This window comes from Camelus bactrianus, chromosome 3 (genome assembly GCF_048773025.1).
Source record: "Camelus bactrianus isolate YW-2024 breed Bactrian camel chromosome 3, ASM4877302v1, whole genome shotgun sequence".
Lineage (NCBI taxonomy): Eukaryota > Metazoa > Chordata > Mammalia > Artiodactyla > Camelidae > Camelus > Camelus bactrianus.
The window spans coordinates 77054580-77072827 of NC_133541.1; the positions used below are offsets into that span (position 1 = coordinate 77054580).

General features: G+C 39.6%; 1 protein-coding gene across 1 annotated transcript in view; it reads left to right on the forward strand.

The window, feature by feature from the left end:
- Window positions 1-16323, forward strand: part of MAN2A1 (mannosidase alpha class 2A member 1) — a 152571-nt gene extending 136248 nt beyond the window's left edge. The window contains exons 20-22 of the mRNA XM_010971473.3: window positions 2346-2540; window positions 11810-11920; window positions 13566-16323. Coding sequence (XP_010969775.1) covers window positions 2346-2540; window positions 11810-11920; window positions 13566-13718 — 459 coding nt within the window. The 3' untranslated portion in view covers window positions 13719-16323. The remainder of the gene's footprint in view (window positions 1-2345; window positions 2541-11809; window positions 11921-13565) is intronic.
- Window positions 16324-18248: the final 1925 nt, after the last annotated feature.

Consider the following 18248-nt stretch of genomic DNA (forward strand, 5'->3'; position numbering starts at 1 on the left):
AAAGATAACCTTTTTAGGAGATTCATCGAAATAGTGATAGTTCCACAGTTAAGTATCTTGTTGAGCCCTTGTTGCTGGAAATAAGGAAGAGTGTGAATGACGGTGCCTTCCCAGAGACTTCTCCCCACTGGCCTGGCCGGATTGCGGCAGCGTTACCTGCTCATGGTTCTCTTCTGGCTCCAAGCCACAGCTCTTCTATAGACTTCTCTTCCTTATCTTGCTCAGCACAATAAATAGCACAGTTCTGGAGTGCTCAGAGTGCTTACATTCATGACATTGTTTCCTTTGGCAAGAATCTTCATTAACATGTTTTCGAGCCTGCATCTTGTTTTTCAATCCAAAAATAGTTTAAGGGTGAGGCTTATACTTCTGTTTCCAAGGGGGGCTCTGTTTCTTCTAGAAGGTTGGTTGGAAGGATGTCTGGGGTGGCAGTTCCTAGCACAGGTCAACAGAGCAGGGTGACACTGACTCTGTGACAGTCACCTGGGGGGCTTTTAACTTCACCTTCCCAGGGTCCCACCCCTGGAGATCCTGCATCAGTAGATTTGGCTTAGGACCCAGGGATGTATGTTTTATAAAAGCTCCCCCAGCCATTCTGATGGTCAGTTTGGGTGAAGCACTGAAGGCCAGAAGAACTGATTTGGGTTTGGAGGAATGGTAGATATGCATGTTACTGCTTCTAAAGTATAATCTGTCAAGAAATATCCCTTCCCTCACTGAGGTGTCCAGGGATTCCTCCAAGAGCGTAGCAAAGCCAGAGAGCTTTTTCTGAATGTTTCTTGACCTAGAATGGGCTTACTGCCTCCCGAATCTGATAAGGCAGGTGTTTCCCTTTCTGTAAGAATCTTTTATCTTTTATTACTCAAAAGTGATTTTTGCCAGCAATCCTGACCTAGATTATGAAGTCCTTTGATCTTTGAGTATATTTAAAGGGTCTTGTTGAAAATGTTCCCTCTTTTTTCATGTTATTCTACAAACTGCATTAAATTTCAATACTGTTGGAGAATTATTTTGTATACTTTAGCTTTCCTTAAAAAAGAATGTGAAATGGATACATTTTTTTACAACTTTTTTCATACCTAATTTTTTTGTCAGTATTTGAATATTGTAGTGTTCCTCTGTTGCCTTTAAAATTTTTTTTTCCTCTCTCCTTGGTCTGAATTGGAATGACATCTACAGTCTGCTGCTGGCAAGATGCTCGTCACTCTTTGCTAACACCCTCTGTTCAATGCTAATCTGACATTCTGAATTTTAAGCTCTGTATCTTCTATAAATCTTGTCTTTTCACACAGATAAGTAGCCAAGCCTTTTATTTTTGAGCCCTCTGTTTTAAAAAAAGGATGCAGTATCAGAAGGTATCAGTGAAATAGTCATTTCAAAAAATAAGATACAAAATTAAATTCGCTCCAAATGTTGCTGGTGATCAGAAAACCTCTATATAAATTATGTTGTCTTCATGGTGCTTTTCTGTGTCTGCTTTTACACCTTAGACATTACCAGTTAAGGTTCTACTTAGTCACTGATTTAATTAATGTAACTAATTGTGTATGTCATCTACCTTATGTATGTCCTCAGTCCTGGTAGGCTTACCTAATGTTTGAACATGCTGAAACATTTGTCCATAAGCATAAAAGACTAAAGTATTTTAAAATTATACTGGATAATTGTGTACCATGTAAATATGTGATAACTATTCTATAATGTATGGAGTAGTTCCCATTTGGGGAATAAAGTGAAGCAACTGGCAATGATTTTTACCAAATTTAAAGAAAACAGATGATCTAGATAAGCCACCTGTATTATTTTAAAACCTTATTTATTTTGAGATTTTTTTTTTAAATCCTATCATTGGGTAACATTTGCTAGAACAGAGCTTTGGATCAATACATAACTTTACGGACTAGTTAAGTATATAAATGAAACCATGAGAATATGATAAGTAAAACCTGAGGGAAAAGAGATAACATTTGATGATGTACAAGATATATAAACATCCCAACCCCATACTTTAAGAGTCTTATGGGTGGTTGAGAAAGAGTTTCTGCAAAAAGTTGTACCTTATCCTGAATTGTTTGTGGAAAATGTAGTCAGGATTTTTAGGATTAAAGCAATGGAAAAAAGATATTTCCAAACATGTGAGGTAAGTGGACACTGTTTTCTTGTATTGCTTAGAACTAAATTTGGTATCTGCTGTGCATTTTCTAAGACTTATTCATAAAACATAATAAAATCAAAGTATTTGTATACTTATCTATTTTTCTTCTTTAAACCCTGCTGGTAATTCAGTTAATATTACGAGAACTGTAAGTGTATAACTCTTAAGCATGTCTGTTTTTTCCCGATAGGAAGAAGAAAAGAAGTCGGTCAGTTACCCTTCCCTCCTTAGCCACATAACTTCTTCTTTCCTGAACCATCCTGTCTTTTCAATGACAGAAAAGGTCCCCACACCTACTCTTCAGCTGCTGGGTGAATTCTCTCCACTATTGTCATCTTTGCCTTGTGACATTCATCTGGTTAATCTGAGGACAATACAGTCAAAGGTATATCCCAAAATATATCAATAAAAATTTACTTTTTGTAATGTACTTGGTATAAGGAGGTGGGAAAAAGAAAAATACTGTGAGTTTTACTCCACTTCAAGAAATAAGGAGTTCTTCGCCTTTAGGCAATATCGTGACACCTCTCATTTTACTGTTGCTCTGTAGTTTAGAGCACGTCCTTAGACTAATTTATTTTATTCTCGGAAAAGTCCTGTGTGGTGAGCAGGTCGGGGAATATCAGCATTTTTATACGGCTAAGGGGGCTGAAGCTGGCCTGAGTTCACGTAATTAGTGTGTGGGAGAACCAGGCCTGAAGCTGAGCTCTCCTGGCACTTTCCATGTGTTTCTCCTTGTTAGCTGGTGTTTCTCAGGAGCTGGAGACACAGAAAGCATAGTGTGTAATTATTTCTCTACCAGAGGCTTTGTATATTTGTATATTTTCTCTTAAAAGTACAAAAAATTCTTTCAAAAAAAAAAAAAACCTTTGCTGTGAGAAACCAACTATTTCAGAGAAATGTAAAGATAGAGGAAGAACAAGGGAAGGTTTTATTAGATACGGAATTTTAATTCAGTTAGACTGCTTGAGTTTACCTATAGGCCTCCTTTTAAAGTCAGAGATTGCATTTGAAAAGATTAAAGATTAGACTTCTGACGTCATTTTTATGTTTTGTAGAGCTGTTTTGATATTGTGAATTGACATGCACATAGTTAGAAGTAGTAAGTGGTTACAGATTCCATGGGAAACACATTATAATAAATGGCCTGAGTGTAAAAAGAAGAGAATGTTCATGTTTGAAGACAGCGTAAGAGGGAAAAAATGTTTAGCTTGAGAACAAAGAACTGAAAAGAACCAAATAAAGGAAAGATAAATGCCTATAAATTTGGATGTTCAGGTCTTTAACACTGTATGTCCAGGATAGAGAACTTATGCTTGACTCTGTAAGAAAATACACATGACGGGTAATCATGAATACAGGGGAAAGAGGCCTGTGTGCGAATCTCTGTGTCAAAGGGCTTGTTTGATCGTGTGAGTGAACTTGCGGGATTTATTTCATGGCTGCTATGTGCCAGTCACCGCTAAAGGCACTAGGAGTACAGCCATGGACTAAACAGACAAGAACCGCTGCCTTTTGGAGCTTAGTGGGAGGAGAATAATAATTAAAGAAGAAAAAATAAGAGAAACATATGTTAGGCAGTGATGTGTTATTATGAAAGGAAAGAAGGAGGGAAGGGCAATTCTAGATGGTGATATGAATAGGGTCATTGGAGAGGGCCTTGCAGCAAAGATGATAATGGAGTAAAACTCTGAAGGGGGTCAGGGAGTAAGGGGCTCATGCAGGTTTCTGTGGGGAGGGTGGTCAGGAAGAGTTAGGAGCCAGGAGAAGGCATGCAGGCAGGAGATGCGGTCAGGATGGAGACTCCATGCACCTGGGCTTTTCTCTGACTCCTTACTGTGTCCCCCTGCCTAGAACAGAGCCTGTGCCTACAAGAGGCTCAGTAATTATTTGTTGAACAACTGAATCTTGTGAGCATTCTCGCTAGGATTCTGCAATGGTCTCTTATGGGTCTGTTTTTTGACTCAAGGAAAAAACGTCCCAGAGATGGACAGCCTCCTTGAGGTAACCTGACATTAATTCCTGGGCTAAAGACATGAAAGGGCAGAGTGGAGGGCACCAAAGACTGAGCCTCGGGCTTCCACGTCCGGCATAGATGGTGGAGAATCTGAAGGACCCCTGGGCTTCTGGGGCACAGAGCAGCCACGATTCATTAGCCTCACTTCCAGGTGACTCGTTCCCATGATTGTTTTCTGGAAGCAGCGCCAGATGACTAGAGTCAGTGAGTGTGAGGTTTTACCCCCCACCACCCGAGGTTTGCGCTTGTTTTCCAGATCACCTCTCTTTTTGTAGTCACCTGTTCCTTTCATTCTTCCTGTCATACAAATCTAAGCTCTTCTGGACTAAAAATCCTGTTGCTACCAAATAGGTTCAGACCCTTGGGCATTCGTGCCCTCTGCAGTCTGGCCTCCACTCCCCGTGGCCACCTGGCTTCCCATGACCCTTCTCCCCTTTGGACAGGTGGACCAACCTTCACTGCCTGTGGGCTGAGTGATGCTGACTCAGCTACCATTTATAAAATGGGCCTGATATCAGATAGACCTGCTTCAGGTCTAGTGTCAGAAAGAGATGAAATAACACTGTGAGAGCCCTTTGAAAACAAGTGCTTGGTACACGTACTTTGTTATGTTGATAATGCTTACAGTACATGCCAGCTCAGGTCCAAACTGGGTTTTAGCAGAGGAAGTAAAAAGCAGTTTAACAGTCTGTCCAGGAAGAAGAAAGACTGAAATCCCTAACCGTAGGCATAGTTTAGTGCCTAACCACACGATCAGAACTAAAGATTTGGGACTATTTGTATTATCATCTCAACTGGTGCCAGTTCTGTGTTAGTCTTTGACTCTTAGCCCATATGTCTAATAGTTGTTTAAAATCTTACCAGTAATCTGAGGGGACTGATTAGTCCATTCAGAGTGGCTTCTTTAAAGAATTGCTCTCTGTCCCCTAACCTCTGATAATAGGAAAGTAATCATTGATGGAAGTTGATGTAGGTATTGTTGCAAAGAAAAGCTTGATACTTAAATGATGTCAGGTATATTTCCATGGTTACTAAAAGAAAGACAAAAACAACTCAGTGGATAAATCCAGAAGGCCAAACTAAACATTTTGGATTGTGTTTTTGTGTGTGTGTGTGCTGGCAGCTCTCAATACACAATAATGAGTTGTTTGTTTAGAGATTGCAATGCCTTTTTCCCACTGAAATAATAGAGGAAATAGAGGTCGAATTCCAAGCAAGACCAGAGGTCTGCATTGACCTGTATCTAAGTAAGCGTTTACTAACCACCTTCTCAGTATTTCCATGAGAAAAGTGCCTGAGGACCACTTTGACACGACAAGGGCACGTCTCTTCCTGCCTGACTGCCCCCACCACCAGCAGTGTGATGGGGGCTGACCCTGCTTGCTCATGCCCCGGGCCGCTGTCTGTAGGTTCCTCAGTTGAACCTCATTTGGTCTCCCTCACTCCTTGTGGAGAAAGGGGTGATGGGCTCAAGCAGTAGTGAGAGAAGTGAGGTGGGGGCTGGAGGTGTGCTAACCCACTGAGGTGGTTCTGCATTTCCAGACACCATCCCAGGTCACACTGGGGAGATTTTAGAAAAAGAGACTTTTACAGATTTCATTCTCTCTGAGATTCAGATTTTGTATGTCTAGGGTGGAGAATGTAGGAAACAGTAATTTTTTAAAAATTCTCCTCATGATTCTAGAATTGCTGAGTTATCTCTGTTTACTGACTTGGGAAAGTAAGGCTTAGAGAGATTAAATGATTAAACTGTAACTACCCAGCAGTAAATGGCAGAATCAGGGCCCACAGCCAGGTCTTCTGAATCTGGGTGCTAGACATCATCACCTCAGAGGATAGTATTTGACTTTTTAAGAGTTACTAAATCTGTTTCTCAAAGTTCAGTTTTTCAAGAATTGTTCTCTGTTGGTAGGTGAGTTTGTTTTTAGATTGGTATAGCTTACTTTTCTACTTCTTAGATGTTTTTTGGAAAAAATTATATGTCATGTATTTGTAGTCAGATGAAGAGGAGAACAAATATCTCTTGAAACCCTTCCTCACAGCGTGTCCAGCCCAGGATGCTCCAGCCACTGTCTAGGAATTTAACTGTTAGCCTCCTTATCCTATGGGCCTGGCCTCCAACTCTCTTCTACTTACCACCCTCTTTTCTTACACTCTCAGCAGCTTGAGATATAAAAAGAAGCTTCTATAAAGGCTTGAAAACTAGGGTACAGGAGCACCACTGAAGCGCTCTAAATGGGAAACCAAGTCATCAGGAAAGGGTAATGATTAAGGGAGAAGGGGACCTTGGTAGAGAGGATGCTGGGAGAATCTCATGGGAGGATGGATCATGGGTCAGGGTTCTGTAGGCTAGAATGAAAGGCTCAGCCTGGACTGCTGACATTCCAGGGCCGAGCAGGAGCTGTTCATCTCAGCTTCATGGAGCCGTTCTACCTTGATGTTTTGAACAATGATATGTAGTTCAACTCCTCCCCCAATTATTTCCATTTCCATTGCAGATATATTTGTATTTAATTTATTTATAGATATGTATCTTTGTATCTTGATCTGTTCTCTGTATCTATATATTGTGATTAACTATTCTCTGTGGAATTTATTTTGACTGGTGCTTAGCTGTTCTTGCAAATAGTTAACCAGTCATTTCAACATCAGCACCACTTACTGAACAAGATTTTCTCTGTCAACTTGCTTACACCACTCCCTCCTTTTCTTACAAGAGGCAGTTGAAGGTTTTTACTTTATTTTGCCTTTCTTATAAGAATTGATTGGTTCTTTATTGATCTCCCTAGGTTCTGGAAAGGTGAAAATTGTGGTGAAAAAAAATGCCCTTTGTTGTACATATCTGAGAACAGCCGTTCACCTTCCCCTTTCTTTGTGTCATGCTATCTTGTTGATTAAAACAGGATCACTGTTATTGACATTTTAATGAGTGCCCTGGAAAATGAATTTCTACCGGTTATTTCCTGTGTCAGGATTTATAATGCGGTGTGAGATTTTCCAACTTTCCCAGCTGCCCAAATGCACTGACATCTAAGTGTTGTTTGGCATTTTCAAAGAATCTGAGTGAGTTGGAGAAATTTTCCCACCAGGTGTGTAGCCTTAATCTATATATGCCTTACATGTCCTTTAAGAAGGGTGAGGTCACATTCTTCTTGGAGAATCCGGTCAAAGTTATGGCTCCTCTCTTTCTCAGAAAACAGTATGTGTGCATACCCTGTGTACCACAGTTTCCAGGAGTTACTGATTTGTGAACCTCTCTTTACTCATGAACAAATCCAGTTTCTCTCAATGTGAGATGAGTAGTTCAGGGCTCACATTTTCCAGAGTTCTCATCCTCTCGGGAGAGGAACGTTGCCTGCTCTTTTTCTTAGGAAAGACTGTGATATGAATGTGTAATTTTCAGAATGACTTTAAATCCTGTTTATAAATGGGGTGAGTGGATGGTTGGGCAGGTTGTGGATGGGTAGAAATTATAATTTCTAAACCTTACTTTCTGAGTATGTTTTGATAAATCATAATTTTAGCTCTGTTGCAACCATGGATTAAATACTCCCTTTTTCCAGCCTCAAATCAGAGGTGTGATCTCCTTTAGTTTAGAGCCTTTTGTTATATTAAGTCAAAAGCAATCCTCCTCTTTCCCCTCCGAACTGCCTGTCTGTGTAGCTCCAATCCACAGCTAGAGCAAAGACAAGACTCAAAGGACAGACTTGGAGGTTGGACCACCTGGATTCGAGTGCATTCCCTCGACTCACTGGCCGGGTGTCTTAGAGCAAGTAACTTAATTCTCTGAGTCCCAGTTTCCTCACTGGTCACAAGGCAGTGATAACAGTACCCACCTTAGAGATGTTCTGAAGATTAAATGTGTTGATGTTTGTAAAGCTGAGAACAGCATCAGGCATGTAGTAAGCACAAATGCGTGACAAATAGAGGTTCTCAGCTGTGATCATTCAGTCATAAGCAGTTGTGATTGTTACTAATAATGATGTAAAAATGTTTGTACTTTCTTAAAATAAACTGGAGAAGATTGAAGTTTATTGCCAAAGTAAATCTTGATGTCACTTTGATTTGTATTCCTTGTATAGTTTATTACTAATTGCTCAGATTTTTCAAAACAACATACCTAAAATTGTCTCCATGCTGGGCATGATGCTGAGTGCATGAGCCTAATTTAGCTCTCCCAACGACAATAGGAAAGGAGGCACTATTCGTGGCCCATCTTACTGAAGAGGAAACTACCTGACCTAGGGATGGTGGGTAACTTTCCTGGGTCCCACAGCCAGCACACGGTGGTGCTTTGAAGCACACCCCAGAGAGTCTGGCTCCAGATCCCTACTCAGAGCCTTATACTTGCTTGGGAAGAAGAGAGGAGTGATAGTGCTAAAAATGTTGGGGAATACACTGCCTGTTTTTCTCTTGTCTGCTCAGTAATAATGGGACACCCATAGGATACACCAACCACTGGTGGGGAAGATCATGAAGGACCAGTGTAGAGTCATTAGCGACAATTGCTTTGTGAATATGACAGGGAAGGCTTTGTGATACCTTTAAATACAGTAATACAACTTGTATACCATTTCAACCACTTCAAAGGTTGTTGTAAGATGGAATGAGTTAATCCACGAGAACCATTCTGCACGGCTCTGGCACACAGCAAGCACTCCATAAGTGTTAGCTGCAATTACTGTGGTTGTCACTGTGGTTGGCCCTTGATTCTCAAAGGGGCTCTTGATGAGTCTAACCTAGTTCCTTGAATTTTCCAGAGGTTAAATGGTATACTCAGTCGCTTAACTGGCTCATGGTAGAATCAAGCTTTGCCTCCAATCTAGCTTTCTCTTAGAAAGCCCCTGCATTTCCTCCAGTTGCTAGAGAAGTTTCACAGGTCCCACTTAGTTGGGGTTAATCTCCTGAAATAAGTTCTGCAACTTTGGAACATCCAACAGGGGTTCAACCTCAATTGTGATCTGAACTGTTTTACGAAGGCACTTAATTTGAAGCTCACCTAGCACAGTGCTTGGTGCAGTTTCAAAATTTATAAGTTTTCTTCCCCACACCCTCCCTTTCGTTTCTGAGGTCTGGATATTACTAATGTGTTAATGAATATAAAAACAGGTCTTTCAAAATTTGTTTACTCTCCTAGAGCAGAGTGTGACTACTTGAAGGTTTATGTTTTCCTGCATACATATTCAAGTTAAATTCACAGTTTCCCTACATTAAAAAACAGCTTTCTTGGAAATAAAATGTCTAGACAGACTTTGAAACTGAAAAACTGCTTTGCCTCAGGTATTTTTGCTGGAATCATGAATATTTGATATTTAAAAACTTACAGAAGGTGATTGCTATTTCAATTAGTGTTTTAGTCCTTACAAAAAATTATGCAATTTTAGTTTTTAAGGAGAGTACAACTTTTTTCTCATCAGTGAAAATTAATTTTTATGGTCTTAATCTCTACTTTTGTATTGTCTGTTTAAATATCTTAGTGAATTCAATGACAGAATCCCAAAAGTGTTTCCTTCCCCCCCCCCCACCTTTTTTTTGTTTTTTTTGTTGTTGTTGTTACCTTCAGTCTGTTAAGGGCCTTACACATTCATTATTCCAAGAACAAATGTGTCGCAGGAATTTTAGCAATGCCTGTTTATCAGTGATTTTTTTCAGGATGGTCTAGTGAGTTAAAATGGCCAAATGACTTAGGTTAATAGTGATAAGTGCTTTTGGAGTTTAATTAAGAGGCCATCAAATCCATGAATTTGAACTAGGACTTTGTTATGATTTTGATGTATAATTGTAGGCATATAATCTGGAGCTTCCCTGATTCCTTAGCTATAAAGTTACGATGTCAGTAAAGGAAATTTATGACTAAGAAGTTAAATGAGAATATTGTTTAATTTGTAACTATTATGAAAATAATCACTATTTATTTGATGGATGATATTGATAGAAATAATAATACACTAAGGGTTCCCTCTGCTCCAGATCCCAGGCAGAGTTCTTGTTCTGCTATTTCATTTCATCTCTATTTTATAGTAAAGGAAAACTGTTTTGCTGAAATCAGCAGCTAGTAAATTGCAGAACTAGGATACAGATCTCAGGCTTTCTGACTCCCAGCCCAGGTTCTGAACCACTCATTTCTGCAGCTTCTGCACTAGCACAGTCTGTCCTGTAAGCTGGGCTACCTTACACAGTATTTTCAGTGGGTTAGCCACACTGCCATGAAGGAGATAGACATGCATTAGCGCCATTTAATGGACAAGGAAACTAATGCTTTGGAATAATAAAGGACTATTCCAAGATTTCACAATTGGCACAACTGTATCCTTCTGGAGATCTCATGTACGTAGTAACTAAAGGGTTTTCTCATGTGCTGTTTTCATGCTATTTTGGGGACTGTGAAATTGTTTGAAATTTCATTAGAAATCTTTATCATATGATTTCAACTAGCTATGTGTATCATGTGGTTCTGTGATGAATCAGAATCCCTTAAATGACTTTTTTTCTCTCCCTTCAAACAAAATCGTAGCAGTGCCACTGCAAAATACCAGTGGAAAATATCATAAAATGGGTTATTTCAGCCAAGAAGCTGAGGTGAGGACAGCTCTAAGTTGTTCAGGCACATTAAAATCAAATCAGTGGCGGGAAGGCTGGCAGCTGTTCAGAAAAGATGTCTCTATAGCACATTAAAAAATCGTATGCCCCAGTAAGAATGATCAGGAACTTGGGCTTATTCATGGCTGTGGCCACAGAAAAGAAAAAGGACTCATAGTGTCAGTACCAAGCAGCACACGACTCTCTTTTGAGTAACGGTACATTTCTGAACTTTTCCAAGGATTTTTAAATCATTTGATTTATCATAAACATCTTCCCAGTATAGGAAACAAAATTTATTAATAATGATAAATTTATTAATAATGATAATTATTTATCATAGCATTGTTACTTAAATAGATGCAAGAAATTTTACTGCAAGAAACTCTATGTGATCCCTGTAGCTGACTTGTCATGTTTTGTGTTTTCCTTTTCGTCTGTGCAAGAAGAATAGCTTCTGTAATGTGAATTTAAATGATACATCAAGCTAATAAATGTGGTTGGCTTAGCAAGTGATAAGCATAACTAATTCAATTTAAATGTCTCTTATGTAAAAATAATGAACCAATACGTTAAAGATTAAAAATGTTCATGCAATTGGCAAAAAATAGTTTTCAATGAAGAAGCATGTTTCAGTTTTAAGATGGTTGATACATCATTCAATGACCAGATAAGGACCAAATTCAGGTATACTGTATTCAGTTGATGGATTTATTAAAAGTAAATAAAAATGAAATGCTTTATCTGAAGAAACGGATAAAACAATGTATATTACGTGGACAAAAAGTTCCCAAGTCCTCAACAACTATGGAGGAGGAAACCAAGGCTTGAGTATCAAAATATACATAGAATATGATGTCACCAGACTCCTTGGGGGAGGGGATGGAGCAGGGGTGTGGGCTCAGTGAGCACGGAACCTGAATGGAAATGAATTTGCCTGAATTCGCTTTTAAATAAAATGAGCATTGTGGTTTGGGGACACGGATATCAAGGCTGTGCAATAGTGTCAATATTGCCTCAGTGTCACCATGGCATGTTGGTGCTCTGCTCATTTGCAGGTGGACGGCAAGCATTCCAATGAGGCAGCCTTGATCCTCCACAGGAAGGGGTTTGATTGCCGCTTCTCTGGCAGAGACACAGGTCTGCATTGTTCCACTACGCAGGGAAAGGTGAGCTGAAAGCTTATTTTTGCTTGTCGAGTTAGTGTGCTTTGAAATTCTTACTTTCTACAGGTGATCTTAACAATAAGATGTTTCATTGCTTCTTCGCTGACTCATTCCCCTCAACTTCAAATTAGCGCAGGTTTCTGCATGTTAAGAAAGCTTTTTCTCAACTTTCAGTCTCTTCTCCTTGTCACCATCAAAATGCATAGGTAAACGTGCATGTTTGAAGGCAGTGTCGTCACTGATTCTTAGGCCTTTCGTTTCCACTCTGTAAAGTATCTTCTTCCCATCGCCACCTCCCCCCTGCATTTCTGCCTCTCTTGGACATGCTCATGTGTCATCTAGTTTAGCAATGGTAAACCCAAGTCCTCCAGGAGCTGAGGCCAGTTTTATAATAACTAAAGTGGGGTGGGCTAGCAGTAGGGGGAGACAGGGAGCAATGAGTCTGTGGCCAGTGGGATAACCCAACCAGAGCCCCCTAGGCAGCTGTACTTAGCTCCAATCAGTTGTCTCCCCAGGGGAAAGATGCGGGGCTAGATCTGATTATGCAAGATTTGCACATGAGCCCCTACTTTGCGGATCAGACAGATCCCCAGGCCAACCACTGCTTGCTGCCTGCACATTGCTAATTTCTCTGCAAATTGGTCTTTCTGGCAGTTCTCATGAAGCCTCTCCTTGGAAGGAAATGAACCTCCAGTCTTACGCCTCTGGCTCTGAACAGGCTGTAAATCAGAGAAGACAGTTGGGCTGATTCCAGCACACAGACAGTTCTGCCCCACCAAGTCAGCTCAGCTCACACAGCTGTTCTCCAAAACCTCACAGACATAGTATAGACCAGACTCAAGTGATGCAGTCCCCGCCCTATACAGTTAGCATGTGCACAGGATACAAAAGGAAGAGGAAAGAAAATACGATGGGGGGTGGGGGGTGGGCACTTAAATCTGCTTAAATAAGCATCTCCCTTTCTTTTGCCTCACCCTGCATGTAGTTGGTGCTAAGAACGCTGACATCTCTGTTACTTTTTTCATTATATTTGCGTTCTACAGTGTCGTTGATGATCTGAGTATGCTTGGTGTGAACATTTGTATTCAAACATTAAGGCATTGGGTCTTAAGGGAGTTACACAGTCCATCCAGAGAGACACATTAGAATAACCTGCCAGGAGAGTGGTATTTTCCAAACAACCCCCCACTGTGTAGACGGGACTCGCTGACACGGTGGGCCTTCCTTGTGGCGGCCTGTGTCTTATCTCCCAGCTCTTTTGGCACAGGAAGAACGGGGAGAACCACCAGTGTTGGGCGTAAGTATTGACTGAAAGAGGATCTGGTTGTGTTTAAAGCTTTGTGGCCCCTAGATGCCCTTTCTTTTATTGAACAAGTGGCCCCTGCACATGATGTGTTCTCATGAACAGAAAAGGAGGGCAGAACATGTCACCTGGTCCTGTTACTTGTGTCCTCTTCTCTCTGCAGGGATGGTCACTGTGTCCAAGTATGCAGAGGTGTATTTAACCTCCCTCCCGTCCCTTTTCTTTCATTAAAAGGGAACTTTAAACACTGTTTCACTCCTTCTCATCCTGAATATAGAGATGTGCTACTAATCTTTCTTCAAAATTGTTCTAAATCTGCAAATTTTTTTATCATTTTCTTTTTAGATATTGGTACAGAAACTTTTTAACAAGTTCACTGTTGTAAGTCTCACACCTTCGTCATTATCCTTGATGCATTCACCTCCAGACGCCCGAAATATAAGTGAGATCAACTTGAGTCCCATGGAAATCAGCACATTCCGAATCCAGCTGAGGTGAACCTGGCTTTCAGATTTCATTTGGGAAGCATTGGCTTTTATACACTTTTTGGTTTGACGTGCAATAAAGAAGCACATTGTTTTAGCTTCTGGCTACTGTGAGGACAAGAATTTTGTGATTTTTTTTTTTTTTAAACCAGTACAGTAAGAGAAAAAAAAAAAGCCATGCTATGAACTAGTTGTTTTTTTTTTTTAATAAGTTCCTTCCATGAACTACCAACATCAGTATGAATTGATGCAACAAACGAAGAAATGTCTAAGACAACCTCTCAACAGATCGTATCTCAGGTTAAATGCTAACAAATTATATCTGGTTTGGGGGTTGTGAAAAATTGTTATAAGTATTCATGTTGCTGATCCTTCGTTAGTTTTACCAAAATGGAATAAAACGCTGGTGGGTAATAGCTAATGGCCAAAATGGTTGCAGTCATTCATACATGTTAGAAAGATTTTATGTGTTGAAATATGTGGAAAAGTGCAATCCATCAATGCTTATAATATACATAGTTGATTCTATGCGTTTTTCTACCACTTGACCCCTCCCTTCCCTTCCTTTGTAAGTATTTCCAGAAATATCAGATTTTGAATCATTCAGTAGTAGAAGAAGAGTCATATTTTCATTACTTGACAATGTGGGATAGGTGCAATTTATTCCATTGTCACTAAAATAGAAGAAGCAATTCCATTGGTACCATAACCTCTTTTCGGTACCACAAGGTGTCTTTTTACACAGCTCATTTGAAATACAGATGTCCTGAGAAGGGGTTTTCTATTTTAAAATTACCATATCCAAGTAAATGTGCCTTATTTTTTTATAAGTCTTGTTAAATCTTTTGGTGTCCATGTTACTGTTGGGAAGGGGAGAGATTGGGGTGGGCAGGGGGGTTGCTTTCTATGACACATAAATTGTATAATTTTTGCCTGACAATGCTGGCCACATTCTGATCTGTTTCATTCAATTTGTGGTGATGTTACTCTAAACATTTTGACTATTTGAATGTACTGAGATGTCAGAAAACAAAACAAGGAAGAGAAATATTGTTAATTAAAATATGCTGCTGCCAAGGAGACTGCAACTTGAAGCAAGGATTTTGTAACATGCAAAATCCACACACTGTTTCCATTTCACAGGAGTTAACCATTTTGAAGGGAGAATGCTTTAAAATAGAGCCTGTTTTGAAACCCACTTATATGTAGCTCATCATAATTTGTCTTCTTGAAGAGTATGTTTGTTCAGTGAATTCTGAAATTTGTATGTGCTAACCTCAAAATGACATTCTAAACCTATGTGCCATTACAATACTTTTGATAAATTTATTTGGGATCATTGTTCACTTGACATTAAAAGAAAGCATCATTAGCAACATTTAGAATATTCAGTTTTAGCATAGAAAGGATTCTTGAGTATGTACCCTTCTGAAAATTTGCTTTGTGTTAACTGATAGATTTAGTATTATCTGACTTTAAAACTTCCATTTTACCTCCTGTCATTCCAACATCTTCATATAGAAGTTTAAAACCTAATTTCTGTTTTATCATGTAGTCTGATTGTCATCTGGATTTTTAATCAAGATGCAGCTCCTAAAATTATTGTTAAGTTATGTTAAATTCGTAAACTTTTTTCACCTTTAATTATTAAGGAAACAATAATAATATTGATAAAGATATTACAAGGGAGTAATTTCATGCAATAAACATGTACTGTAAGTTTCCTTCCTCATTTTGGGGGATAAACAAATTTAAAAAAAACTTCCTTTTTGTGGACATCTATAGATGTTAGGATTGCCAGAAGCAAATCCCAGGACTAAGATCAGTATTTTCATTGCATCATAAATGTAAAACCTTCCTATAGGAGTTCACTGTGTTCTGTGGTTTAAGTGGGTGTGCTTAACCGTTCTGGAATTTCTGATCAGTTGAAATAAAAAAAACCTTGATGCAATAACAGTGGTTTTGCCACTTCCGGTTGTTTGAGATGGATCTGTCCTGTGTTCGGTCAGGGTCTTATTCAGTGTGTGGTGCCACCAGCTGTTCACAGGTAAAGCAGAAATTCTCTTTAACCAGCAAGTTTCTGCTTTTTATTTTTAGAATAAATCATCAGGGAAATGAAGAGAGGATGCTTCTGCTTTGGGTTGTGGTCCAGAACTGATTAAATAATTTAGTGTCCCCGGCACACACTAAAAATCATGCACTTCAGTTGTGATCTCAGTGGCATATTTGTTTGCTTAGGTTTTATTACATTCATTGTCACAGATGTTCGGTTGACCAAGTAGTTCATTCTTTTCTTTTTTTTTTTTTTTGAAAAATTTAATTTGAGGTTGTAACTGCAGTGTTTGAGAACTCAGCATCCTTGTTTTCTCCAAATACTGATTGAAACAAAATGCTGTAAAATGTGTTATAAAACATTGTAATTACCTTCCCATGTCTTTGTTGTATTTGTGCCTAGATGTTTTCACATTCCTTTGTCTGGAAGAAAATCTTTGCTTTCATTTTGATTATGTCGCTTACCTGGGAATCAATAGGTTTTGATATTTTCTCTTGGAAGATTTTATATCTTTTTGGGAATATGTAATATAAGATATCTAATAAAAGATAAATCTTATCATGTTTATCGTCCTCTAGAGTAAATCCTATCTTGTAAACAAGATGTATTAAAACATTTTGAAGAGGAGGGTGGAGTAGCAAGGACTTGATCTTCGTTGCATCATGAATAAATCACTCCTTCAGATCACTTCTAGTTAGAAAAGATGGCAGGTGGCAGTGAGTTTCACGTCCGGGCTTGGGGTCACCTCTCAGGTTGGAGTCTAGGAACATTCCCAGCAGCACCATGTGTGCCGGGGGGGCCTTCAGAGACAATTGGGGGGGGTGCAGGTTGTGGTCACATTCCATATATTCTGCGACAAAAATGAGAGTAAGCCAAGACATAGAGCTAAGAAAGTCCATGTGAGCTGATCTAGAAGGTTAGGTCTGTTGAAAGAGTGGAGTCTGGAAATCACTCTGCTAGCCCTCTGGCCCAGATCAGCACACAGCTTAGTGGTTTTAGGGGAATTCCTTCAAAGCCAGGAAGTGAGGAAGGGGGAGGGATAAATATCTTAGAGGTACACATGGGTTAGCCAGGCGAGCAATACCTGCTAACTAGGAAGTTTAGACTTGTTTTGGGTGATTTACAAAACAAAGAGATGAATCAATTTGTAATATATACACCGAACTGTAAAAACCTAGAGAAATAGTAATAGAAATACTAATTTCATCATCAGATAGTGAACACTGGTTTTGGTTCCATTGTATTTGATTATCTACATGTCAAAATAATTTGAATATTAAAACTAGTAAAGAAAAATTTAATTTAGATGGGCATATGTTCATGTTCCTCCTCTGAAGCTGCAATAGGAAACCAATGAAGGGTGACTGTGACTGTGAATGTAGGAGTGGCTGGGAGGGGAGTGGGAGGAGGACAGTGCAGGATACTTGCTGCCACATGCACTGTATAGAGAATGGCTGAAGAGAGGTCATAGACAAGACTCCTTCAGTATAGACTGGCTGAAGCAAAAATAGGCAATTTATTGTCCCCTGTAATACAAATACAGCCGTAACCAACTGTAAGGATCTATCTTTTCTCTTGTTTTGCTTTCCTCTGAGTTGTTCTCATTCTCAGGCAAGGACTGCACATGGGACAGCAAGATGACTACCAGCAGAGCCAGACTTGCATCCAGCCAGCTTAGTGATCCCACTGGGAAGAGCACCTTTATCCAGATGTTCAGCAAATCTCCTAGGACTAACATTACTGACAATCATCTGGCTCATATCCTAATGATGGTGGGTAGTGGTAGAATTAGGTTCAACTGAATCACGTGGACAAAATAGGTGAGAAAATGCCATTGAAATGGGTTTCTACAACCAGAGGAAAAAGAGCTGGATGCTAGGATGGTTTGGATAATAGGCAGGCAAAATACAATAGAAATACACTGAAGAGAACACACAAATGTGCAAATTTAAAGGAAGCAGAAAGCACACTTAGCTTCAGTTTCAGGAAAGGTTCCATAGACGAGGTAGGCTTGGAATAGTTCCTAAAAGATGCATTTGACTTCAGCAGGTAGACGGATGTGTATTCTCTGTAACAAGAGCAGAATGAAAAAAGTCATGGTAACAGCAAGCCTGAAGAACTAGAAATAGTTCCTGCTGTCTGGAGCAGCACTGTCCAATAAAACTTTCTGTGATAACGGCAAGGCTGTTTATACATGCTGTCTAGTATAGTAACCAGTAGCCACATGTGACTCTGAAATGTGGTTAGTGCAATTAAGAGGCAGAATAGCTTATTATAGTTTTAAAAAAAGCAACACGTGGTTACAGTACTCACACTGGTCCGGAGCACATGGTGTGTATAAAATACTAAAAGGAAATGCAACTGAAAATGCAAGCTAAGGACACTTTGTGCTACAATCCTGCTGCTCAGTGTGGTCCTCAGACCAGAAGCAGCGGCATTACCTGGAAAATTGTTAAGAATGTGGAATTCCAGGCCCCACCCCAGTATGCT